This window comes from Erithacus rubecula, assembly GCF_903797595.1.
Source record: "Erithacus rubecula genome assembly, chromosome: 1".
NCBI lineage: Eukaryota > Metazoa > Chordata > Aves > Passeriformes > Muscicapidae > Erithacus > Erithacus rubecula.
Genome location: NC_136658.1, coordinates 25,312,048 through 25,339,278, shown reverse-complemented (window position 1 = coordinate 25,339,278; position 27,231 = coordinate 25,312,048). Strand labels below are relative to the sequence as shown.

At 40.0% G+C, this 27,231-nt stretch overlaps 1 protein-coding gene across 1 annotated transcript in view; it reads left to right on the top strand.

The window, feature by feature from the left end:
- The first annotated feature begins 360 nt into the window (after nt 1-360).
- The window catches only part of TBX15 (T-box transcription factor 15), a 90,032-nt gene continuing 63,161 nt past the window's right edge, over nt 361-27,231 (top strand). The window contains exon 1 of the mRNA XM_079321086.1: nt 361-729. Within this exon, the coding sequence (XP_079177212.1) occupies nt 528-729 (202 nt within the window). The 5' untranslated portion in view covers nt 361-527. The remainder of the gene's footprint in view (nt 730-27,231) is intronic.

Below are 27,231 nucleotides of genomic sequence, written 5' to 3'. Positions count from 1 at the left end.
TTCTCCCGGCCGGTGTTCCAGGACTCAGATGGCCAAAATTCCTCTCCCTCAAGCCCGAGTCCCCCTCCCCTCCCTATTGGGTCGCAGCTTTTGGGTCTCTCCCGAGCTCTCCCTCCTATTGGCCGGGGACTTTTTTTTTTTCCTTTTTTTTTTTTTTTTTTTTTCCTTGACAGGCGCACGCAGCCTGCCTAACTCTTGGAGAAAAAAAAAAAAAATCCCAGAAGTTTGGATCAATCAGAGAGAGACAGAAGGAAAGGGGAGAAGAAAAAAAAAAAAAAATCCAGCCTGCAGCCCCTCTGAGCAAGTGCTGGGACCTGGGTTGAGCACACCCTCCTGGCTCTGCCTGCGGAGTATCTGCAGCCTCATGTAGTGCCTTCAGGAGACTGAGGGCTGGTTCTTCTGGGGGTGCAGCTGGGGAGGGGTGGGGGGGGGGAGAAAGAGGCAAGAGGCTCTGCCTCTGGTCCCCGAGCTGTGTGCTCCCAGCCACTGGTCGCTCCTCTGCCCAAGGGTCTGGGCTGGGGGATAAGATGAGTGAAAGGCGAAGATCGGCGGTGGCCCTCAGTTCCCGAGCGCACGCTTTCTCGGTAGAAGCCTTGATCGGGACAAATAAAAAGAGGAAACTGCGAGACTGGGAGGACAAGGGGCTGGATTTGTCCATGGAAAGCCTCAGCCCTAATGGCCAGCTGGGGGACAATGAAGACCCGACTCAGTGCCTGGACCTCAACCCCGGTTAGTGCGATTCCTTTCTCTTCGGGACCCCCGCTCCTACCCATTGCCTCCCAGCCTCTTGCCCTGAGTCCTGCCGGGAGCTGCCCGCTGGGCAGAGCGTCCCGGAAAACATCCGAGACTGGGAGTACAGAAAAAAGGAAGCGGGAATTTTGCGGAGATTACTTGTGTTGTTGTTTTTGTGGGGTTTTTTTTTTGCTTTTTTTTTTGTTTGTTTGTTTGTTTTGTTTTGTTTTGTTTTGTTTTCCCTTACAGTTTATGGGGATTTTGTCTTACTCGCTGCGTCTCTTCCTCCCCTCCCCCGCCACTTCAAACATAGCTCGGTGATATCCCGCGAGGGACGGCGTGCCCCCTCTGCTTCCTTTTTATCCCTCTCTCCTTCCACTCCCTCCGTGCCTGTCGATCGCGATAGTCCTTCACTGGTGTCTCGGGACACGCGTTTTGTTTTGCCCCAGAGTTCGCTGAGCCCTGATGGTGGAGTTGCCGGGTGAGTCGGGGGCAAAGGAGTGGGGTGCGAGATGCACCCCACGACTCTTTTCCGAGTCCCCGGCCACCCCTCGTGTCCTCCTGGCGGAGACAGTGCCGCCGTAAGCGGAGGTTTTGGAGTAGGAGGAGGATGTGGGCACCCAGGATCAGCGCTGCTCTGGGACGAGGGTGACGGTCTCCTTGGAACCATAGGGACCCGCTGAATACTCCCGCAGCTCGGGATCCTTCTCCCGGGATCCCGCTGGGTTCCGGACGGCGCGGCCTCACTCCGCTCCCGGGACGCTGCGCACAAGCCGCAGCGGAGGAGCGGGGGGATGCGGAGAGGGACTTACCCTCTCCGGAGGGACAACGCTCCCGGCAGGGAAAAGGACCTTAGCGGGTAAGGGGCACTGCCAGGAGTCCAACTCTGCTCCCGAGCCTGGCTCCTCCCAGGAGCCGCGGCGTACGGAGCAGCGCTGGGCCCGCCGCCCCAAGGCCGGCGGGACAGGGCTAGGTGAGAGGGACACTTTCTTCTTGGTGTCTGTACTTTAAATTTTAAACTCTCATTTGTTTATTTTTATTTAAAAGGGATCCAGTAGCTCGCAACTATAATTTGGCTCAAGCCAAACCCTCGGGCTCCCCTTGTTCCCCCGGCCGTGTCTCTCCGGCCTAAAAAGACGGTTCCGCAAACGCAGCCGCGGATCCGCGACCATCCCAAGGGTGAAAACGCGCCTGGATCTCGCTCCCCGAGCTGTCCCCGCGCCCTTCTCGCCGTCCCCACGCCCCATTCCCCAGGCCTTTCACAAGGGACGGAGGCAACGGCCCCGGTCTCAAAATTATAGTGTGGGGAGAAAGTGAATTTTAGGTGATTTGCCTTTGCTTTTAATGTTTGGATGGGGCAAAAAGGTCAAACGATTTCTTAGTGCAGCCCCTAAGAAGAAGGGCAGAAATATCCTCCACTCCTGCCAAGTCCATTCCGCTGCACTTGGAACAGCAAACACCTTATAAAATTTATTTTTAATAATTTTGCGTGGCGTTCCCTGAGCTATCAATTAGCAAAAGCTGCCCAAAACTCTGAGTAAAAAAAAACACAAGCAAACAAAACAAAACAAAACCAAAAACAGAAGTAGGGGAAAAGAAGGAATATTAGATCGAGGTATCAAAAACATTTGCTGTAAAAAAAATTATTTGAAGTGTTTTTGAAGGGAGCTAAAGACCATGAAGACCTCTCCCCTCTACGCCGTCAAGGAAACTCATTTAAATTTGCTTTTAACAGCAGCAGCCTTTTCTGGTGCGGATCCTGAGAAGTAGGTGAAATCTGCCAGGGTCGTCTCTCTCAGCGGAGAGGGGACAGCAGCGATCAACCAGTCAAAAAGTATCCTACCGTTTCAGAGGCTTTCCCGCTAAAAAAAGTAAATACGCGACCAAAGACAAAAATCCGCTTTCTAATAACAGCATATCTGTGCACCAGACTTCTTTTTTTCTTTTTAACCTCTTTTTTATTTTTCTTTTCCTTTTTCTTTTTTTATTTTTTTTAACTGTTTCTCATAAACTTTTAGCCGCGATGGGATATATTTTTGTACAGTCTAAAAGTTTAATTTGCCTATTTCTCAGTGAATTCGGATTGGAAAATTGGAATGCTCTCCGTGAGCCACATTGGAGAGCGGGAGAGAATGGCTGCTGATGCCTGAAACCTCAGAAAGTAAATGTGATGTTTTTCATAAAGCAAAGGAAATCAAAAACATTTTTAGGAGGTTGATAGACTCTAAATAAAGTCCGCGACTATAATTTGCACAGTCACTTCATTAAACCTTATTCCTCCGCGGTGTACTTTTGCTGCTGGGTGAAAATTGATTAGCGGCTCTATAATGACCACCAAATTCCATCTTTACAGGACCTAATTAAGAACAAACTTTGCACCTAAAGTATTTTAAACTCGCCAAATCTCCAGTGATATAGAAAAAAAAATTAGAAAAGGGAATTTTTATAGCGTCCCAAAGGTTCAACACTCAAAGCCGCTGCCCCCGAGTAGCAATAGGCTGTGCCTTCTGCTGGTACGGGGGTGCTTGCGGAGAGGCCACAAGTCGTACAGTACGTGCTGGGAAATTATGTCTTGATTTTCGTGGGATAACCTAAATCGGTCTAGCCCCATTTATCCATCTTTTCGCCTAAACTGCCTCTATTTCAGCGCGGGAGGGCCTGAAAACCGTTCAGTGCGGGGAGCTAAACGCGATCACCAGTATAGTAAGGCTTCGCACTCCTTCTGCCAGATCTTTTGCGTGCAGGCGAGTGTGAGGATTTCTCTTCCAGGCGCGGGACACGTCCTTCGGCAGGGGTGAGAGCAGGAGGCGGCGGGGCGGCCCCGCTTCACTCCCCGCGTCGATGCGGATCTGGGCTGGACGCGTACAAACTGAAGCCTGGGAGGCAGCGCTACATGTTTTCCCCGTTTTGGCGGAATCCCTGACCTCTTACGTGCCATCTTACAGCCGTGCCCAAACTCTTCGGTGACGGTATTGGCGAGACCGAGCCTCCCCGAGAGACCTCCCCTCCCTCCGGGGCTGCATCTTCCTAGGAGAAGAGAGGTGGCAGGCTGGGAGGTGCCGGGTTGGGCTGTGGCGTAGGCAAAGGTGAGAAAAGTAAGCGGATAAATGCCCCAGGTTTGTATAAAACATCTCCCGAGCATCCGAGTTATTTATGTCTCAGCCATGAATTTTGTCGCCAGAGTTAATGTGCTTTTTTTACGAGACTCATTTAAAAGGGGGATAAATCTGGATTTTAATCATGTGCGGATTCAACCACGAAGTTATGAAAAGGAATTCGGGATTACAGCGGCTCTCACCTTCTCTCCCCACCCCGTGCACTCGGGCGCGCCGTGCGTGGGGCTGCGGCCGGGCCGGGGGAGGCAGATCTCGCCCAGCGGCTCCGGGAATTCTCTCCCGCTGCTCCGCCGCCCTCGGCCGCGCTCCCGCATCCTCCCCCGGCACTCCGTTCTCGCCGCCAACAGGCCAGAGGAGGAGGAGGAGAAGGGTGACGGGATGCCCCTCCGTCGCCTTGGCAGGTTCGGTTTCAGGGGGCAGGAAAACAATGGGCTCGGATGTCTTCTGGGTATTTATAGATTTAACCTGAGCAGCGGAAAGGTCACGGGGCCCCCAGACGTTGCCTCCTTGATGTATATATTGTTTACCGTCGTTTACGGCAGTGGCATTCGTCGGCCCGTCCCTTCGCCTCCCCAAGGGCGCAGGGACCGACCGAGGCAGAGCCGAGCGCGCTCCCTTCCTCGTCGAAAGTTTAAGACTTTTCTGATTTTTTGGAGTGGGTGGGAACGAGGACGTATTTGCCTTCACAAAAATACGTCTGCTCCTTCAGGCGGTCAGGATCTCTTCATGGTGAGACGAGCGCAGGCTCTTCAGAGGCAGAATGAAAAGGTGCGGCGGTTAAACAGATAAACTTTTTCGGCTTTGGGACCGGCCTTTTCCTCACGAAGCGAACACACAAGCGATTTTGTAAACGAATTTTACTGCCGGTGCAGTCTTTGTATTACACGTCCGTCCCATCGGTATTTTTGGTTACATATATTAAAAGTGCACCTACCGGTTAAAAAAACTTCAAATCACCCGAAAACAAACCACCTCCAAACAACAAATTGAACAGAAGAAAAAAAAAGGCATCTTTGAGAGTTTAACTATTCGTTCCTTATGTTTATCTGAATCTACACTTGCGAACTACTGCGAGCCTCTGCAAAGGCAGAAAAAACACGGCACACATTTTAAGACCCACAATGTGTTTATTATATGTGCTTATCCTTAAGATTAATATCCGGGAGTTCGACAAAGCCTTCAGTGGCTGACAAAACTTTCAGCTCTTTTAGCGCGGCGTGTTGTTCTTCTGTGTCTCCCGGGGGTTAGCGTCGATGTCCATCCCAAACCCGCTCTGCCGCCGCGAGATTCCTGCTGCTCCTTGCCCACGGGCAAACCCCCTACACCGGCGGGGATGCGGGAGTCACGCGGGCCGCCTACCCTCCTGAGAGGTAAAAGATTTTAAGAGCAGGAGAAAATGCGATTGACCCTTCTACTTAGCTTTTTTTTTTTTTTTTTTTTTTTTTTTTTTTTTTTTTTTTTTAAATGCCCTTGCTCCTGAATGCTTATATTGATGAAGTCTGTACTTGGAGCAGTGGCTGTTAAACCCGTGAAGAGGGAGAGACTTAATTTGGTTTCTCACTTCAGCTTTTGTTTGAGTGTTCGGTGGATGTGACTAGGATTTCAAGAGCTGCCAGAGCAATTTTTCTCGTCTCTTTCCCGAGGCAGAGCACTTTGGCATACATCGTCCTTTGCATGTTTCTTGAGGCTTACAGATGAGCTGTGCTATGTGATAATGAGATGTAAGACAGTGTCAGCTTTGCCTCGGGACTGGGCATTCTGATTCGTCTTTCTAACGAATTTGTGTGTAACTGGGATGTAGGAATTCATTCCACCTGTTGTATCATCAGTTTGCCTCTTTAAGACGGGATACGGAGCTCAGATCCATTGCTCCTTTGTGTACATGATGGAAGGAAATACGAAAACCTGAAACCTGCCCATCGCAATACTTCTGTTCCCTCCTTACCCCAGCAGCAGAGCTAATGCTCTCGTCTTTCCCAGAGGAGACAATTGCAGCAGGCAGATGGAGTTGTCCAGATGAGAGCCAGGAGAGCCAGGCCCTGCGGGGGACTCGGGAAAGGGTTGTCTTTGTTAAGTTCATACACCTCTGACCTTGGAGCCCGAGGAGACAGAGAGCAAGGATTTGTTCCTGTGGTAATATGCGTCTTACTGAATTGGGGAACTCCTGCTGCTGGGTTTGTGAAACTCCTCCTGTGGAGAGATGAATTACTCACACTGTATTAAGAGGGCAGGTAATAGAATAATAGAGGCAAACCTTAAAGAGCAGCAGAGCATTAGAAAAAATGAAGTACATCAAACAATTTCTTCCTTTCTTTTATATGTATTTTAAATCTGCAGCATTTTTTACACAGGTTTATTCCATCTGCTGGTAAGGGGAAAGCTGCTGTTTTAAAAGATGTTTCTTGCTTTGACAAGAACTTTGGGAGAATCCAAAAAGCTTCTGTTACAAGCAAAAGTCAAGTAATTCCTTACGAACCATCAATCACTTCTCCCTCCTCCCATTTGGGACGGAGCGCTTATATCAAATATCAGCCCAGCTAGCCTCTCCTTAGGCAGAAGTGTCCTGCTTTATGCCTATCTGTCTTTTAGGAAAACTGATGCTTTTTTCAGATGGAAAAGTTGAAAGATGCCTTCCAGGAGAGCTGCATTCAGGAAAGAGCATTTACATTGTTTTGCAATGCAGTTGGTGCCATTTGAGTCATTTCTATCCACATAGATCACTGTTTCTATTGTAATCCATTGGATTCCTGAATGAATCTTTGCTTGTAGTCTTAGGTCTTCAAAGATCAAAATTTCTTTCTTTTTTTTTTAATGCTTCTTTTTCCTGCCTTCTGGTTCAGATTATTAAGGTTGCAATAGTTTAAATAATGCACTAAAACCAGTCTGAGAGTACTGGAAAAATTCCTGAATATATTGAGACAGGATCAGATGGCGTTTATGTTGTGCTTTTTTGTAAAATTAGTAAAATCCATTCAGGTGTGATTTTAATAATCCCAAGTATCCATATTGAGACCTGTAGTTTACACTGGTGATGTGAAATCAAATTCAGTGAAAGAAACTTAAATTTTCTAAACCTGACAATGTTTCAGAGACCAACAGAGTTTCCCAGAGAGCTTGAGTGTGCTAGTGCCTGTTGATGGAGTTACAGGATTTTGTGCTCTTAGTTGTCTAACATCCTCTTAAATAGTGTGATTATTTGGCAGTAATGGGATGGGACCTTCTGTATAAATCCTGACAGAAAAGGCATCATTGATGTACACACATATGGGCAGTGTCTGTCAGCTTGGGAGATGTGTGGGTCCTTTGGGAAGAGTAGCTGTGGTCACCTGTGTGTAGGGAAAATGCAGGAAAGTGGGATCTTCCCAGTTCTGCATTCCTAATCCTGTCCAGAGCAGCTCTGTATAGCAGGACATCAAAATTTTTTGCTTCTATGGTTTTTTATTCAAACTACAGTTTCCTCAGCAATGCTGAGACTTTTTTTTCCAGAGGGGGAAAAACCCCAGAGGTGTAGCTTTCTGCTGCTTATTTCCAATATAATTGAAAATAGGTTACAAATGCAACCTTTACACCTGCAAAACATCTACTGTCTCAAAATACAACGCCATTGCATTTCCAGTGTTAAAAGCTGTAGTGATCTGGTGAGAAGTGGTGGGGAGAGATAACATAGTGGTATGGTAAAATTAAATTGAAATATCTTTGAAAGCCGATTGAGAATTTTTGAAACTAAGAAGAAATGGGTGCCCATTGAAATTCTGGTAGCAATTTACATCCTGGGGGCATCTTTTAATTGCATATTCTTCAAGGTCAGAAAACAATGAATCAGTAAATCAATCCCAGAAGTGATAAAAGCATTTGTTAAAATAATATTTACAATAATATTTTCATATACCCTTTGCTTAATTGAGCTATTGATCTGAGAGTATTGTGAAGATGGCGAAAGGATTGTCTGAGTCAGAATCCTGTGGCAATGGGCTGTCCACTGTTTGGTGTGTACTTGCAAATGCAGCCTTGCAGCTTTTAGAGAGAGGAAGGATTCACCTAGTGAGTGGTTTAGGCCCATACATACTGATTCACAGCAATGGAGGAAATCTGAGGAGGATTTTCATTTCGGGACTCAGCAGAAAAAAAAGGGAAGATCATGAGGATTCACTTAGATTTAGCTTAGTAAAAGCTTTTTAAAATTTTTTACTTTATGGAGAATCAGGAAAACTTAGGGTTTGGCCAGTCTTTGAGTATTTATTTTTGTATTATCAAACCACCTAAGGTTTTGAAGTTATATAACCATTTTAGAAATAGATCCCTAGCCTCCTTGTTTTAATTAATTGAAAAGTAGTGTTAAAATAGATCATAGAATGAATTAGCAAATAAAGAATCAGCCTTTTTTTAAATGTAACACTCAAATCAAGCATTTGGACACTCATGCTTTTTGTTTTGTCTTTTCCCAGAAGTCAAAGCTCTTTGACAAATTCTGCAGGATTTAATGAAGTTTTCGTTTCTACTAAGCTGTATTTTCTTGGTTAATTTTATATGTATAGATATAGATATAGCTATATAAAAGAAGTTCAGTTAAACTCTTGCATGATAGAACTCAGTCCCTGTCATAGCAGATGGCTTCACTTCACTGCCACTGCACCTGTTCATTCTTCTCAAGGCTTTTGCTTTTTGGGAAAGAAATCTTCCAGTATTGTTAAACGGACATTTCCAACTATGTTCACATATGTAGCTCTTGGAAAGGGGCTTGGGAAGAAATTATTGCAAACCACCTTTGAAAGAATCAATTTAAAGTTTCTTAAGAGTGCTTAACCAACTGGTTAAAAGCTGGCACAAATCATATTAATAATCAGCACATTTATGTGAATGCAGCCACAGCAAAAATTGTTTTAAAATCAGTGGGCCAGAGCACACAGAATAGTTATGAATGACTTACAGTTCTTTGACTTCACTCAGGGGCTGAATGCACCTTTGGCTAACACTGACATTTTTCCATGACCAATGAATTAACAAATGCGAGCTTCATCTTTTAGGAGCTTCAGGAAATAGAGAATTCCCTGATCAGAAATCTCCCCCAAAACCAAGGAGAAAGTTGAAGTGTCTTTGCTTTTAATAAGAATGAAGAACTATGCATCACAGACTTCTTAAGAAGCTGCAGTAGTAATAGCAATATCCCTAAATAAGGTATCAGAAGTGCTGCTTTCTTGTGATACCAACATCTGGATGCCTATGCAGAGAAAACAATTCCAATGAGAACATACATTTAGAAATGTATGGTGCATATGATGTGTAGGTTAGGGAGACTTTAAAAATAGGTTCTTCTTGATTTACCCCTGAAATTACTGCAGGTCAGTTCTATGAGTCTGAATTTAGTGAGGAAGAAGGAAGCTTGAGAATAGATGGAGATTCACAGATAGAATTTTTATTTTTCACCCAATCACCATACTGGATTTTCCTCAGTCCTGCTCTGAGAATCCTGTTGAAAGGTCAATTATTAAATGTTCATAGGTGTTATTGTAAGCATATTTAATGACTTTAACAAGAATCACTTTATTTGATGAAGAAATTATCCTGGTTCTGCCCTGTCAGCACCCTCTTTCAGCTTTGCATTTTACACAGAAAAAATGAAAATGAATTTTAATTGTGCTCTAAGCAGCCCTTCTCACCAGGGCGAAAAAATAGTGGAAGAAGATCTATTGAGTATTCCCTTTTACCCTCTCAGACTTAATGTAAATGCTCTCACTGTCTTTTTAAAAAGCAAACTTCAGCATTAAGGTTGTGCTGGAGTCTGCTGCTGCCTTAATTTGAAATTAAACATCATGCAAGAATTGGGACAAATTTTCAATTGATGTATCCTAAGCGTGAAGGCTGTGTGGAAGCACTGCTAAAGGAGGGCCTGAGTCTTTGACATGCCAAGTATTGCACTTCAGAGGACTGTATGGTGCTCATTTTCAAGGGTGCAACTTCTGTGACCTTATTTTCAGTGGTATTAAGAATGTGTAATCGCCATGGAGATCTTAACCTCTCCCTTGATTTCTGCTCTGAGACACCCTAAACAGGCTGTGATAGACAGAAAGTAGGCTCCTTCTCAGCACAACAGTAGGATTGGAAGAATTCTGGGGGGATTCCTTTTACTTCTGCTTCAATACCATGTCAATCTGTAGGAGTTAAATAATCATGTCAGTGAGGTTAATACCTGGGTGATCATTTTATCCTACAGCTGGATCATGTTTGCTCTTCAGACAAATGCCTGATGGTGTGAAGACAGATTGGATCAGATGCAGGTTTCTGGATTGTGCCTGTCTTGGCAATTTCTAAGTGCTCCTGCCATTTAATTGTGCAATACAATAATACAGTGCTCCATACAAGGCAATGAGGCTATTATTTTTACACCGATAAGTTGTTTTTTTGCTTCATAAAGCTTAATCTTTTTATGCCAGAAGACTGTAGCAAGCTATGAAAATACAGAATTCGGCCCATGACTGTGGGTGCTTAATGGTTTTTCTTTTGCTCTGGAATTTAAAAGATAAACAGAAGATTTATTATCATAGGATTTGGGGGTTTCCTGTGCCAAGCCCTTTGGAGCAAATAAAAAAAAGTCTTCATTTACCATCAAACAAGTCTAGCAAAGTCTCCATGTGCCTAGTGGCAATGCAGTCACATTATTCACCTCAATGCTCAGTATTGTTAGCCACATAAACTGTAACATCACAGGACTGTTGTGCAGGTCCCTGCAATGCAGCAGAAAGCCCACACTGCCCCATTAGAGACTCCTTGGATTATTCTGTACAGTGCAATTCTGTTTACTCCGTAACTCAGGAAATTGCCTGAGCAGGGCAGCTCTAGAAATGCCCAGCAGTGTGCTGTTACAGAAATAGACAATAATTAATAGCTTTTGTGAAAATATAGCTAGTATAATGCAACTTTAGGGGAAAAAAAACACCACTTCAGTCTGCTTCTCAGAATAAAAGATTCGACTGTGACTTGGCTGGCTATTAAGAACATTTCAAGACTGTTTACTCAAGTTACATTAAGGTGCTGAGCATCATTTATCCAGGGTAATGCTGGAATAATTTAGAAAAAAATGAAAAGAGGTTGGGTTGAGTACATACAGCACACATAAGAAAGCAATCCAGTATGGTTACAGCCTCCCACAGAAAAGCAGTTCAGCTCCAAGGGGAAGGGAAAATATCTGGGACATTTTTTGCCTCTGTTATGTTGCAGTGTTAGATGCCCTGCTCCTGGTTGTGCTCTCAGACACCCTCAGGACTGGAATGTTCAAAGGCTTCTGTAGGTGCTGACTTGTCCTTGGGCTGAGAAATGGTAGAAAAATAGCAAATCAAGAGTAATAGTGCTGTAGCCTAGATGGATGAGGATGGGGTGTCCTGAATCCTTCTGAGGGGCTCACTTGGCCAGGACAAGGGATGCAATGCAACAGGGAATGAACCGATTGTGTTCATGCTGAGTCACAGGTGAACATTATCCTCCTGGGAAAGAAATGATGGTGAAATCAGGAAGATATGAGTCAATAGTGGCAAAGGAGTAGAAAACCAGGAAACTGATAGAAAAACAGAGAGAGGGATCACTGTTGGGAAGGAGAATGAGGTGGGAAAGGGAGCAGTTCAGGGCTTAATTTCCTACTCACCAGCTGCTCTCAGCATGAGAAGAAATTAGAAACTATTTTCAGACTTTCTCCCTGCATCTGGGTACCTTCCTGTGTTGTTTCTATTTTCTTTTCCAGAATAATGAATAGCATGGTTCCTATACATTAAATATACTATTCAAAATGGTTTCTGAAAGCAACTTAGGACATTATATGAGAAAGTGTAAAAATTTGGTATAGTTTAGATATGTAAGAGAGAGGAAAGGGAAGAGCTCTCAGTTAAGCAGAAACTTTCATGAAACAGAGCAGGTTTCTTCTCCATGGTTTAATGCAAAAAAGTTAGGAGTTTCAGGAAGAGTTAAAAAGATTCTTCTAGAGAAAGTGTAGTCAAATCCAGAGGATTTTTTTGAATAATATTTAAAATCCTCTTTGCAACTTTTTCTACTTTATTTGTGTCTTTGGACTTTCTATAATCAATACATGTTACACATAGAGTACAGTCTATTTTTTTATGCAGTCATTGAATATAAACCATTTATTTCACTCCTTTATAGTATTAATATTTAAATTATCAGTATGTAGAATATTTTTATGTGCCAAAGAGACTATGTTAGGCATCATTGCAGTGAGTGTAGTTATTTATTCTATAGGTATTCCTAGAGGCAATTTCTAATTGCTAATTAAATTACGCATAACGCATTTCAGATTGATAAGGTAATAATTAAATTTTTTATAATCAGGTACTTCAGATAATTTAGTCATCCCCTTCTACTCAAAATTTGTACTTGTTATATTGTTTATTTGTGTGTTTTTCCTGGGGGCATGGCTGGAATGAAGAGGGACCAGCTTTTCTGCACACAACAGAAATTTTTTGAAATGCCATTCTGGCTAGGACCCACAGACTTAAATGAAGAATTATGAATAGTAGCAACGGTTTCTTGCTGCAATTATTTGCAGCTGAATGAGAATACGTGTTTGTGAACTGACCCTCAGTCATTTTATTTGTGAATATTCAAAAATTACTGAGCATTCACGATGATGCTTGACAGTCCTGAATTCAAGTATAAATAATTATGTCTCAGATAGTTGCTATTTGCTGTACCATTTACAATGATGTTTGCTGTGCAGACAAATGGGAAGAAAAAACTCATTATTATGGTCATCTAATGAAGTGTGTAATATTTATTTTGCATTTTTTCCCTGAAAATTAAACATCTCCTTTTTAGTCTTCTCCCTGCCACCCCAACCCATTTCTGCTACCTTTGTTTTCTTTATTCCACATTCACAGTTGCATTATTTTTGACCTGTCTGAGTCGTGACTTTTCTCCTGTAAGTCAGGTGTTTGTCAAACTCTGTTTCTAAAGCAGGAGGTGATTCATTGTTGGCATTTGGCTCTTTGCACGTACTTCAGATGGTGACTCCTGGTGACAACCCAGTGCTGTCCTTTGCTCACATTTAACAGCCCAGCAGAGCATCAGTTCACATCCAGGGCCTCAGGACATTGCAGCTACACAAAGAATAATGTTTTGAAGGTGTTGTTGGTCAGTCACCCTCCTTTAATAAGACCAACCCTTTACACTTTGATTGGCTAAATTTTTCCCTTGTACATATTAAATACGTGCATCTGTGAATCTTTGTTACCTATGCCAGAATTGCCTTTTTGAGCAGAGCAGGTCAAATGCTCCTAACTCTTCCCTGAGATCTCCATCATTAGGGGACTTCAACCGGGATGTGTCATTATTTTACTTGTGGTCTGACTTGGATAATATTTAATTCTAAATTTGAAAGAATGGTCGATGATGTTTGAGTAGGAAATCAAATCTCAGTACAGGAGAAACCCTAAATATAATGAAGAAATAATGGAAGTAGAGTTTTGTGAAGCAGAACAGAGGTATTGAGGATTCTGATTTGTTGTTTATTTGTTTGTTTGTTTGTTTTTTCGTTGTACAATGAATTACAGGTGAGATATCTATTCATAAAGGGATATTTTGTGGTAAACCCCCTAGAAATTCCTGAACTATGTTTCCTCTTTTTTTCTAAGATATTGTCAAAATCCCCTTTTATTCTTGTATATCTCAATAATAAGCAAGGGAATAGGTAGCAGTAATTTCTTATTTGTGAGGGCAGAGGAATCTGAAGCTGTAGGCCTAGTTTGCAGAGTTTGTAGATCAAGTAAACGCATCAGGATTCCCAGCTCAAATTGTTGGCTCAAAATGTGTCCTGATTTAATAAGGAAGGAAGAGGAATAATCAGTGATTGAGTTCCTTGTACAAGGGATTTGCCAAACTGGATATCTAACATTTTTATTTTCTTCAATCACATTTTGACTAACCTGACACAGATAAAAAAGGTCATTTTTTAATGAGGACAGGACTTTTAAAAGTTATTAGAAAATATTTGTTTGCCTGATTTTCTTCAGATGAGTCTTTAGATACTCATTTGGGGCCGAATTCAGCAAGCCACTGGGTACTCTAGCCTACCCATTTCCTATGTTTAAACAAAAGCATAACAGCAGTGGTGATTTGTAATTAATATTCCCCATTTTTAGTGAATGTAGTTCTTCTTCTCTTTATTTTGCTTTTGTTTGAGCATTTTTTTAAGAACTGAGGATTTTTTTTCAGTGAAGACATTCTAGCTGCTCTTAACAACTCAGAAAAAGTGGCTATTTAATATTGGACAGAGTTTGAATCTCTTTTTATTTACTATATGCTTTATCCACATCATGTGCATATATAAGTCTCTGTCTCTAGATAGATCTAAAATATATACATGTATATATTATATATAATTTAAATTATTGTTTTATGCCTATATTATATATTCCTAGTATTATATAATATATATATGTCTAGTATTATACTAGTATTTTGATATGGTTTTTGTATAGGAATGTAGTATAATCTTTTTCTAGTAACACTAAAACACTGTATTGAAACATTTAGCATATCTTAGGTATTATAAAAATACCATTCTTCTCCATTCCCATCTTGCACTTACATTTTTTTTAATGTCAGCAAATGTTAGATACTAATGTTACACTAGTAACACTAAAAGTAAGAGAATTGTGCTTTGCAAGAGAAGTTTCATGGTTTGGTAGTGAAAGCTGCTTTCATTTTGCCATGGAATTTTCGTGCATGTTTTTGTATACAGCAGCAAAAAAAGGCCTTGCTTTTAATGGGAGAAGCATTTCTTTATGTATAGATTTGTCCAATTAAGTTTCAGCAAGTAGGTAATGTTTGGGACTTGAAGGTAGAACTGCCTTGTGTCTTTGAGAATCACTCAACAAGAGCATTCCCCTTTTTCCAGCAGATATATTTGTGGCAGCACGAGTTTCCCTCCAGGCAAAAGTGGATGTGAAATCTTCTTTTAAAAGGCAATTCAAAAAATTCACTGTGTTAAACAGAAGTGCAAAAAACTCTTTTAATGGAAGACAGATTGAAAGCATTTGCCTAAGATTATCACTCTGCTAAACTGAAGCAGAGCAGCCGAAATTCCTGCATCATTTACATTCCCGTGAGCAAGGCCAGGGCAAAAGCTGGAGGGAAAATATTTGATAATGTGCGAGCAAACAGCTGTGAGGAAGAAAAAGTTGCATGTTCAGTCACTGAATCTCTTGGCAAAAGAAAACATTATTTTAGTCAATGCCAAATGAAGCAAGCCCTCGTCTGTGCCATGCCATAAATCCTTAAAGGGACACACTTTACTTGGATTAAAAAAAAAATCTGTTCTGATGTCCTTCAGTTTCTTCTCTTTTTAAATACTCTGTCTGGCACTTATAAGTGTATAAAAGTTTAATTTCTGTTCATGGGATCCTTCCCTTTTTTATGTTTGAAAAGGTGGTTTCTGTTAGCCCCTTTCCTCCTTGCTATCTGAGGCCCTGATCCTGCCAAAATGCATTCATGTCCTTTATTGCAGTGAGTCTCCCATCCAAATCCCTCCCAGCAGGAAAGGTGAGCTCACATTTATGTGTTTGTAGGAGCAGCGCCTAATTATAGGAGAAATGGAAACTACAGAAAGTTCTGTCTCTGGCACAAAATAAACAGAGACTATGGAGTAAAGTACATTTTTTAATACTTCAATTATAGATGTGCTAGATGTGATGTGTAACTTTAGTAAGTCCCTTCTGAGAGGAATGTTGTATTTCATCTTCTAAGTATGTAGTTTTAAGCAGAAATATCTATTAAAATAGTATATATTGAAATTATTTCAGTTGTGAGGTAAAAAATCAGATTCTTTATTTTCAACCTATGTTTTCATTTCAATGTAAAACTGTCAAGTCTTTTTGTTGCTTGCCATGGAACTCCAGTGGGACTTTGATTTTATTTCCCTCATGCATGGTCTTGCTTTGCACATTTAGCAGTTCTGATGTTGGAACTTTAGGTAGGTCCATTCAGAAATTGCAGTATTTATTAAACCACCTTGTATAGTGTCAACAGAAGACAGTATGTTAAACAAAATTAATTTTGACTCCTTATATGGCCTTATTCAGAAAAATAGTCTCACTGAAGTCACTGGGAGCTGCAAAATACATCAGATGCATTTTAGACATTTAGTTGAACCTAAGAACCTAAAATGCATTTGAAAATGTGTGTGGTAGAAAAAGTGTGCTTAAATTATTTACATGCTGTCAAATGTACATCAGGTTTTAAAATATGGCATTGGTGTGCATGACCATCATTGAAAAATCCAGCCTAGCCTTAAGAGGCTGCCTCTACCTTGTGCTAGAGGCGGATGACAGCAAACTTGCTGTCACCCTACAGAGCTTGGCAAAGTCACTGCACAAACAGCTGTTAGACCAAACATGAAGAATGGGAGTGATAGAGCACTCAGCTGTTAGGTGAGAAAGAAATTTTCTTTTTTCTTTTCTTTTCTTTTCTTTTCTTTTCTTTTCTTTTCTTTTCTTTTCTTTCTTTCTTTTCTTTCTTTTCTTCTTTTCTTTTCTTTTCTTTCTTTTCTTTTCTTTTCTTTTCTTTTCTTTTCTTTTTCTTTTCTTTTCTTTTCTTTTCTTTTCTTTTCTTTTCTTTTCTTTTCTTTTCTTTTCTTTTCTTTTCTTTTCTTTTCTTTTCTCTCTCTTTTAGGTGTTTTGCTATTACTCAGGTTTTGGACTTCATTTTCAAGGAAGTTATGCAGAAGAGAGGTAATCTTTATTTCTCATTCTGTCTTCTTGCACACTGGTGCAGCTATTTTACTGGAAGTTGTTTGCAGAGCACAGGCAAGATGTCATTATTTAGATCTTGTAAAATAAAATATGAACAAGCACATACCAGCACTTCAGGAAGATTTTATAAGCATTTTCCACCACAATAGCCTCGTTTTGCTCTTCTTCTGGGCCCTGAACTCTTGAAGACTTTTAAAGGGTATTTCTGTGAAAGAAACAGCCCTCTTGCAAGCAGCTGGACAAATGATTTGCATAATTTTCTGATGTCACCAGAAATGTTAGTTCTTCTTGCCCCTTCCCCAGTGACTGTATTCTGTTGTTTACCAACATTTTCAGCTCCCCATACATTTCCCTGAACATCTCACAGCATCCCAGGTGCAGGTGAATATTTTCCCCATCTGGCTCCTGTCTGAGGATGTTCTCCTGGGCTCAACACATAGAGCAAGTAATCAAGAGACCTCTTCAGTGAAGGTGCTAATTTGTTTTTGATTTTCCCAAAATGTGTGGAGTTGTAATTCGACTCTGCTGTCCTTTTGTAAAAGTTGTTAAAAGTTAACCAGTGAGTCAGTTTGGATCAGTCGTTGAGAATATTAAGGGAAAAAGGAAGATTTACCAACTGTAAACACAACTGTTTCTGTGAGACCAAATTCCTAAGAAGTACAGCTAAAATGTTTGATGTGTTGACAGACAATCTGTCCTCTTACTTTACAACACAATGTTCAGAAGAGATGCTTTAGGCTAGAGTTATTTTATGTGCTTATGAAAAGATGATGAAAAAATAATGTTCCACATTTTCACACATTTTTTTGTCATTTGTATAGCTTAATTCCTCAACTTTTAGATCTGAGTGCCACTTCAAACCCAAATTGCAAGAAGCTTGTGAATATGCTGTTAAGAGATGCTGATTCTCTGTGCTGCTTTGTTCCTGTCACAGCTCTTTTAAACATTTCCTCTTCTTTCCCAAAATACATATAAAGAAGTAGCTAACAAAAATCAGTATATCACCATTAGCAAACAAATTATAGCCTGCAGGTATAAACAGAATATTGAACCTCACAACTGCTGGTTTTGAGACTGCAGATTCACACAGACATCTATAGGGTAGTTTGTAGTGTTTGGCACCTTGGTTTAAAGGATGTTGCACTTCATTTTTCCATAAGGAGATTTGAATTGCTGCACATTCAACTCATGTACTGTAACATTACTTTAATTCTGACTATGCCAAACTATCCAGGAGCATTTAATTGCTGTACCTCAGCTACTTACTGCCCCTTTTCTTGGGCTGTTTTAGAAGCCCTTGCAACTCATAATGAAATGTTACCTTATTTAGTAAATGGTAATATTTTAATAATATCAATGAATATAATTAATTAATAATTAATACCCAATTAACCTTTCATAATTTTTTCAATGTCTTGACATAAATAGTTACACTCTTTGAGTAAAGATTTGCCTATTAGGGAACTCAGATTAAGAACCCATTTACCAAATAAGACTAATTAAAACCCCATAATAAGAGTTCAGTATAGTTAGTTGGCTCTTGTGTGGAACACTGGATATGAATTTCATCAGAATATTTATAGATACAATATTCTTCCTTTGTATCACCATCTGCTCACCACCTCTGATTCTCTAGCTGAGCTTCAGGGTCTGTACCAATGTCAGCGGAAGCTTTAAAATCTGCCATTAAAATAGAAACAACAGAAGAGATCTGCTGTTAAAATAATAGCAACAATATCCCTCTGTGGGATGCTGGGGAACACACAACTATGGACAGGCCTGATCCAGCATTCCTTTTCTGCCCTGGGAGATCTTTTGAGGGGGTAAAAATAAGAAAAGAAAGAATGCACAGACTGAGCCTGTTTGTGTACAGATAGATGGAAATATGGAACTACTTTCTCCCATTGTCCTTCTAGCTGAACACTGGGGAGAGATTGGAACAATGCATGGAAAAGCCATGGAGGGAATGTAAAGAGATGCTCAGCAGATGAATTCAATATAAACAGAGCTAAAACCACTGATAAAGTTAATTTATACATTTTCCAAATGTCTCTCCATGTAATTGTGACTAGGCCAGCTTCTCTGCATATTACAGTCAATGGCAGCAGGATTACAATTAATAGGAGCAGTGCTTACACTGGATTGTAGCAGGACTGAACTTAGGGTTCATGTATGAAACGCTCTGAAAACACACACAAGTAGAGCTGTGAGCAAGAAAACAATGTGTGGAAATGAAAGTAGTGAATAAACATTGACTTTGCTGTCTGGCAAATTTTTTAGTTGATTGTAAGCGAAAATCACTGAGCAGTGTAATTTAATTTGGTCCGTTGATTGTTGTTTTTTTCAAAGAGTCTAAATGGCCATGGTATGGTTGAGACATATTCTTGGAGAGCATCTCAGAAGACACACATGTCTAATGTATTCATATCAGGTTCATCAGCACATCTTCATGTGTTATACTAGCAGAACTTCAGACACAATGTAATTCCTGACAAGAAGATACCGTTGTGGTGGCTAGTTTGAAGAAAAAGATGATCACAGTGATCAGTAGTATATCTTAAGAGGCTTTACTTTTCATATTTTGATGCTGCTTTAGTAAAAAGAGTAGTCTGAAATGTAACATAATGAACTTTTTGTAACAGAGAGAAAGTAAGGGCTTTAAAAATTACCTATTTCAACAGAAAAATAATTTAGGACAAACAAATAAAGCTAACCATAACAAAAGGATAAAAGAGGACAAATCCTCAACATAGAAAGTGCCTTTATATGATTTCTTATCCAGAAAAAAGAATGTGAGTACCATTTGCAATAGATGTTAACAGTATAAAATCAGTGGCGTGGTTTAGGTGCTTGGAGTGGGATAGGACAAAGTGCATCTTTAGTGCAACAAAACCTGTGAATTCTCATCCTTCACTAAACAAAATTACTGCAGTTAATTTGCATACAGAAGCAGGTTTGCTGGTTTTGATGCAACTACCTGCTGAAGAGCTAGGCAGAAAAATAATTTGTGGTGCAATCACTATAAAGTGTATCAGACTCTCTGAAGCGTGAGGAATGCAGTCTGGAGGACTGTGACTGTTATTAAGTATCAGCAGTATGTCTGTGAAGTGATTGTGCAAATATATTAGTGATAATTGATAACTCATCAGAACAGCAACATCATTAACAGTAAAATGTTCAATCTCTAAAATACTCAAGATCCTGGTCAGCTTTTGCAAGGTGCAAATAAACACTTGCAGCTTCATGGCCCAGGAAAAATGCACACAGAATTAATGAACAAAAACTAACACAAAATGGCAGCATGATAAACAATCAATTAATGTTTCAACAATGTTGAAGTGTAGTGGGAGTACAATCTTTGTACACAAATTTATTTCCTCTTATACTGTGCAGAATTTTTTGTCTTGCTTCCCTTGTGCAATCAGAGAGCGCTGTTGGTTAAGTGGAACATCAGATGAAGGTGTAAACTGCCTGTCTCTGCTGTCAGAGGGGAAAAGGCTGTGTATTTTGTTTTAATCTAAACTGTGTGAGTCTGTCGGCAAGACTGCATGGAAATGAACAGGAGACCAAAACAGGAGGGCAAAATAAGAGATCTCCATGAGATAAGGGAACCCAATTTATTATTTTTAATGACAGGCATATGGAAGAGACGTGTATACCACAGTAGTAACAAGAAACAGCCTACCATTTAATAACAGGAGAAGATAGCATTTATTTTTATGGCAGGTCAAGAGCCCAATCCACAAAACAGATGAAACTTTGCTTTCATGAGCTCAGCAGGCCAAACCTGTACCATGCAAGCCATGACTGCAGTTGGACTGACTTTGAAGTGAGTTGGATCTGCCTTTGCAGTATCAGGCACATGAAACCCTGGAACGTTACAGGAAAAGCCTTTAAAAATTACTGTGAAGGGGAAGTGGCATAAAGAGGAAAAAACGTCAAAATCCACATTCTTGTAGGTATAAATCAGTTCCAGTGTCCTGAGGGAATTTTCCCTTGTTGATACAATATGAGGCTGACCCAGCAAGACAGAAGTATGAATACAGTAGTCAATTAGACAGAACTTGAGTGAGATAAGCATTACCTGTGTAATCTGAGATAAATTCATTTTATTTTTTTTCAATAAAGGTAAAAATTGCACAGTGCAAACCATACAGAGGTCAGACTGGTCTGCACCTTTGCTGTGTGCCTGTCAGTAATCTGCAAGAGTTTGAAGCATGGGCTCAAGGCTTGCATTTGATTTCACACATCTATAGAGCATTTGATTTCACACATCTATAGACTTTTAATTCCTTGTTCTGTGAAGACACTAGGATTTCTCCCAGTCACTCTGGATTTGCAGAGAATAAACTGGGATGAAAAGCACAGAAGAAAGTCTCTGCCTTGAGACACATTTTCTGTCAAGGATGTATCTACCTGAGTCAAAAAAATAACAGTTTATTTGATTACATCAACCCTGCTCCTTCTTGCTTATTCCTGGCTGCTTTCAGCTTCTTTCTGTTCAGTTGATTTTTTACTATCTCTTTGCCAAGTATCCAATTTCTCCCTTTTGTTTCAGAATCCTTTTTCTTTGCTTTTCGCTAGAAAACTCACCATGCTCATTCTTTTAACCCATCTTGTCTACAGGAACACTACTGCTGATAATTCTCCTCAGATGTTGTCTGGCATATGATCATAAGGCCAGATACTTCCTAAGCTATTTACCTTCCATTAAATAAATAAAAAAATACCAACCCCAAACCAAAAAGAAAGATAATTTTCTGTTTAGTCAACTAAAAAATGCCAGCTCAAATGAAGCTAGAACATGCAGAAATTGCAAAACAAGATACTCAAGATTCACAAATGTATTCACATAATACATTTCACTTAATGGAAGTATTATGCCTATTAACAAATTTAAAGAAAAGCAGTTATGCAAATAGTACATGTGCAATATGTAAATAATCAATATTACTGATAAAAAATATCATGACTATGAATTTGGGCTTAGTCCCTGCTGAATTTCTGCCTTCTGTGTGAGTAAAGAAGACAAGTCAAATTTAAAGACACTTTTTCATCTTCTGACTAATTTCTAGAAATGTGGGCTGATGGGCTTGTCCATCTGGTGGCAAGGTGTCCCAGAATTAGCAAGCTTTAAGGAGGAAAGGAGAGGGCGGTTCAAGGAAGAGACTTGATATCTTCCAGGTTTAATCATTCCACACGTAGGGTCTCACAGCAAGAGGGATATCCTCTCTTCCTTCTGCTCCAAGTGAGCTCCACAAGAGGGGCAGGCAGTGGGCAGCCCAGCAGATCCAAGGATCTGCTGCTATGAGGACCAGGGCTATGACCAAGTCCACCCAGAACATTTCTGTCATCCCAGGTCCCTGGTGTAACCAGGATGACAGGAAAGCAGCTTGCATCTCAAGAGGTTCTCCAGGAGAAAATATCACCCCACAGAATATACAATGAATTGCTACAGATATGTAGATAGAAACATTATTTTAATAAAATTGGTTTTGACTAAATCACACCTGGAAAATGAGTAGCATTTGTGTTCTCTCTCTCATTCCCTATGCTGAGGTATCTATTTCTCTTTAAAATGACATGCGTTTTAGAAATTATTCCATTTTTCCTTGAGTTCATCCACATCAGTTGCTAAAAAGTGCAAAAAGGTCAGATGAGAGTTTTATACAAATGTTGCTGATTGCTGCTGCTGATAGAAGAGAGGACTTCTTGATTCATTACCACAAATTTTTAAATATTTGATACCTGCCTCCAAAAGGGTTAATCTACATGATGACAACTGTCATAATGCAAAGAGAAATATAGATTGGATTGAGTGAAGAATTCTTTATTTTTAACCAAGATGGAAGAGAGAAAAAGATGAAGGGAAAAAAGTATTTTCCTATTATCTCAAAGAAGGCCAAGTAAAGAAGTAACTGTAATTTTAATTTCTTTTTCTTTCTTAATCTTTGTCATGCAGTACTCATCTCAGAAATTTCCTCACACCACTCTCATTCTGTATTAGTCTACAAATATGGCTTTGTCCTCGAGTATAAAACTTCCTTCAGTTGAGTTTCTTATTTCAGCCGAGCTGTGTAACAATGTGCTACCCTTTCAGCCCTGTAAGATTTCCCATTGTGGGAGGCCTTAATAGTATGGAACTATTTGTTTTTGGCTCTGTCTATTGCCAGATGAAATTAATGACAACAGCTTTTCAAGTCTTTAAAGCGCTGTCTGGTACACACACAAGTATGTGGTGAAACAGGAAAAGAATGTGAGGGAGTATACTCTTTTTCACATTTTTTTTTTTTAGTCCATCTGAGAAATCTCTGTTATTACTTAATTTCTTAAAGTTTCTGAGGACTTGAGACATGTAGGTGTTTCATTGAATCTTTAATCCACAGTATTTTCTGAGCTTTTTTTTTTTTTTTGCAAATGCAGAAATCTGACATCTACCTATTCTCTTATCTGATAATTTTTAGTGTGAAAGCTGAGCAGTATAAGGCATCCTGTACTCAATGTTTCCCTGAGTTATTGCAAGTCTTGCCTCTGATCTGTCCCTCACTTGCTCAGTTTTGAGAATTCTCCTTAATTTCTCATGGCCAAAATGAACAGCTGTCAGCTGTCAGCAGGGCCTCATCAACTGCCTTCCACTTGAAGACATTCTATCCAACAATCCACAAACAGATGAGCTGTAGGACCTTTATAGAGCATAAGTGCCAGTCCTTGACATTTCTTCAAAATTGTATTGTTTCTACCATGATTATAAAGTCCTGTTGCTTAATTATTTCCACATCCAGAGGTAAGAAGTCCAACACATACAATTTTCAGGCTTTGAAATTTTCTGGGTTTTAAAACTTTACTGTGTTTATTTCTCAAAGAGAAAATACTGTTTTATTGAGCATGATCTTTATAAATAAGTCTAAGGACACCGTATTTGGTCATAAACCCATCTGTTCCTGCTGCCTTGTTTATATTCAGACTTTCTATAATACTCACTTCCTCCTTTGAAGTGCATTTTTCAAGAATTCTCAGAGTATGCATAGATTTATTTATTTATTTACATTTTCATTTTAGTTCTGTGGGAAAGAAGCCCCTAAAGAAGTTTAAAAGATGTTGGCTTTTGGAGAGTTGAGCAATAAATAAAATCTTTTGGTCTCAAATCACCCAACATCTCTTCTTAGCATATTACCATATGTCCTTTGCTGTCCCTTTTGGAGAAACTGACATATAATCTGCTTTTTCAAAAGCCTGCCCATCATCTTTCCCTTACATAATACTTTGGTTTATGCATTTTTGGGTTGGTTCTGTTTAATAGACTTGCAGAAAATCCAGTCCAATCCCCGTGGATTTATGCATATTTTAACAAAACTTTTAAGTAACTTTCTGTTTATCTCAGACTGAAGGGATTCGCCAGGCATTTTCTTCACTGATTCTTGATTTTTTAAGTTGGAAAGTTTTACCAGTACCTTTGCCTTTTATCCTCACCTTTTAAGCAGCCTGCAGAGGTTTCTTATCCCAATGAGTTTACTGGTTTTTTTTTCAAATAACTCTGATAGGAGACACATCAGTGCCTGAATTTGCATCACATGGTTGACAACAGTAAGAGCATCCCCCAAGTCAAGATCTTACTACCTCTTAAACATTACCAGCATCTAACAGGGTGATTAGCTTTAAACTAACTGCTGATCTGCAAATCCTCATCACTTTACCAAGGGCTGGATTCATGGACTGACTACAGTTTTCTGTCCTAAATTTCATTAAAAATTCTTAAAAAAAGGGGAAGTGATATGAAAGAAGCTTGTTCTTGCATGGAACTGTATGGAATAGGTACTCTTTCAAGTTACTGTTTTAGAAGTCTTTGATCAGAATATATCTGCCATCTTCAAACAGCAAGTTTTCAGATGAAAAGGAGGTATTTGACTAATAAAACTGCTGCCCCTTTTTCTGGCCTGACAAGCAGAATGGTGTATATTCTCATACAGCAGCTAGAGAAGCTTTCATTATTGGTCTACAAAGGGGCTTTTTGTAATTGCCAGTTGCGTTATTGATTTTTATTTTTTTAATTGCTTGTAAAACTTGTTGACCTAAGCTGGTCAATCATTTAACAGTTAAAGATATCATTCAAATTGGTTAATCTGTTCTCTTGGCTTTCCAGCTGTTGCTTTTGCAATAGTAAAACTTACAAGGTTTTATTCTAGTGTTTTTAGCTGATACTTTCATAAACAGATCACTACTGCCTGTTGCAGTAGCCAGTATCCCCTTTTATTAATAGAGGAGATAATTGTTCAAAATTTCAGATAGCTTTTCAGGCTTCATAATACCCTACTTTACCTTCTTGATATGTGCTTTATACTATGCCACTGCCCTAACATTCATTAACAATTCTGAATTTCTTCCATCTTAAACAACTTACTGCTAGCTTTCTGAATCTGGAAGGACTGTTGTGTCCTGTGCCCTTTGGAGCACAAATGCAACTTCAAGTGAACAGGAATTACCCATTAACAGAAGGCACTGATTACTAAAGTGGGAGGCATTTGCATGAGAAAGATACTGGGAGAGCAGGGAAGGGAGGACATCATTATTTTAAAAACTCTTCTGGCCTGGCCAGGGGAGTTAATTACTATCATCCCTGAAAGCCTACACAAAAAGCAGCTGTTTGTCTGCCAATCTGTGCAAGCCACTCAAATCAAATGAAGAACAAGGTTTAAAACACTGCCTGAACCTGAGTGCCAATGCTCAAGATGGTTCTGTTCAAGGCGGTGTTGTGCATGGTGTGCACCCACTGCCAAGACAATGGCATCACCAGGAGTTTTATTTCTTACATATGGAAGGGGCCTCACCATCCAGGGTAACTTGGCAGCACAAAAGTCTTTGGGTGTCCCCAAAGCTTTTGCTCTCTTTGAAAGTCAAGGCAAGGAAGGCACCCTGCCTCGCTGGAGAGATTTCTGCTGCCCAGACGGGGGAAGTACTGTTTGTTATTAAGTATCTTGAAACTGGGAGCAGTTGTGAAAGCATGTTTGAAAGCAGGATATGCTCTGCAGTGATATCCAGGGCTCATATGAGATTTTAAAGGGCTTTAGAGAGGAAATCAGACCTGATCAAGAGAGCTTGAAGATGGTAATTTAACAGGGGAACTCTGTATAGTCTGAGGGTGTTGCTTTCCTGTGTATTGATTTTTCTGTGATTCTGAACTGAAAAAATGCATTAGGATATTAAAACCAGAACTTCTGGAGTAAGTTTGGTTGAAATCATGAAGTGGGAGTATGTGGCAAATTTGCCCCCACAAAGCCCAGTATAAGCTTTTCCTTAACAAGGCACATCAAAGCCATAAACATTGCAAGATGTAAAGCATGACTAATGTGCAAACAGAAATACATCTCCCTGTTCTTTCCTTTTGAGCCTACAGAGGAGAGTATAGGATGGGCCAGTTAACAATCCAGGATGCAAAAGGAAATAGCAAAGAAAACTAATTTGGAAACTAATGCAAACATTAGATTCCTCTCACAGGCCTTGCTGCAAATTTACTGCAAATTCAAGAGCTGTTTAGTGTGGAAGTGAGTGCAGAAGGTACTCCTGATAACATCTCTCCTGTCAACAGAGATCCTCTGCATTCCTGCCACTGGCAGGGAAGGTGAAGGGAGTTATGGAATTCGGCATTATGGAATTTGACCCATCTGCACTGAAGAAAAAGGAAGCTGCATTTTTTTTTTTTTTTTCCAGCTCTACTTCTGATTCAAATTGCCTCAGCTTTTGAAGCTCAGAGGAGTTGAGTAGGGCAACTAACTGATCCCTCCTGTGATGTCTGCATCCACTTTGGAGGGAAGTTAAATGCTTTTGGCTTTCTAGCTTTGATAACATTTTTTCCCAATAGTGACTTTTTTTAAACAAATACAAACAGAAGTATTTGTACTTTAACACTGCAGATCACCTTTTTCACTAGCAGTAGGGATATGCTGTAAACTACAAGGAGCACAGACCAAATATCTTTCTGATGGGTCCTAGCGACATTTGTAGGTTTTTTTCCATGTTATGCTGATTAGCTATAATGTTTTACAGTTTACTACCAATAAATAACATTAGCAGCTTGTATTTTGTTTTACAATATAAAGTGGTATTCACTGTTTTTACATTTGCTATCATATGATAGGGAAAAGACATATTGAGCTTCTATTTATTTATTTAAATTTTAAGAGTGTCACACAGAAAAGGGACTGTGAAACCCTCTTGAAGTCATCATCAGCATCATCATTATCCAAAGACAAAGCTCTTTCCTTATTCAATGCTTTAACACAAAAGCCTCATAGTTCAATCAATGCAAGGACTAAAAGAGTTATGTCTTAGTGAGATCACCTGAGATGCCTGTAGGTTTATGTATCTTGGTGTGGGGAAAGGAACAGTCTTTGGCATAACAACATTTTTGCTGACTTTGATGAAAATCCATGGAGCCCTGCCAACCTTCGAATTGTGATAAGGAGTTTAGATATATGGAGTTTAAGGACCAAAGAGACTCTTAGATTGCCTCATTACCTTTCCACCTACCAGAGATTGCAGCATCTTATTCAGTCAACTTATTATTCAGCTAAAGAATATCCTCTAGAAAAGCACATAGGCTTCCTCTGAAAGTTTTGGAAACAGAATTCAGCACC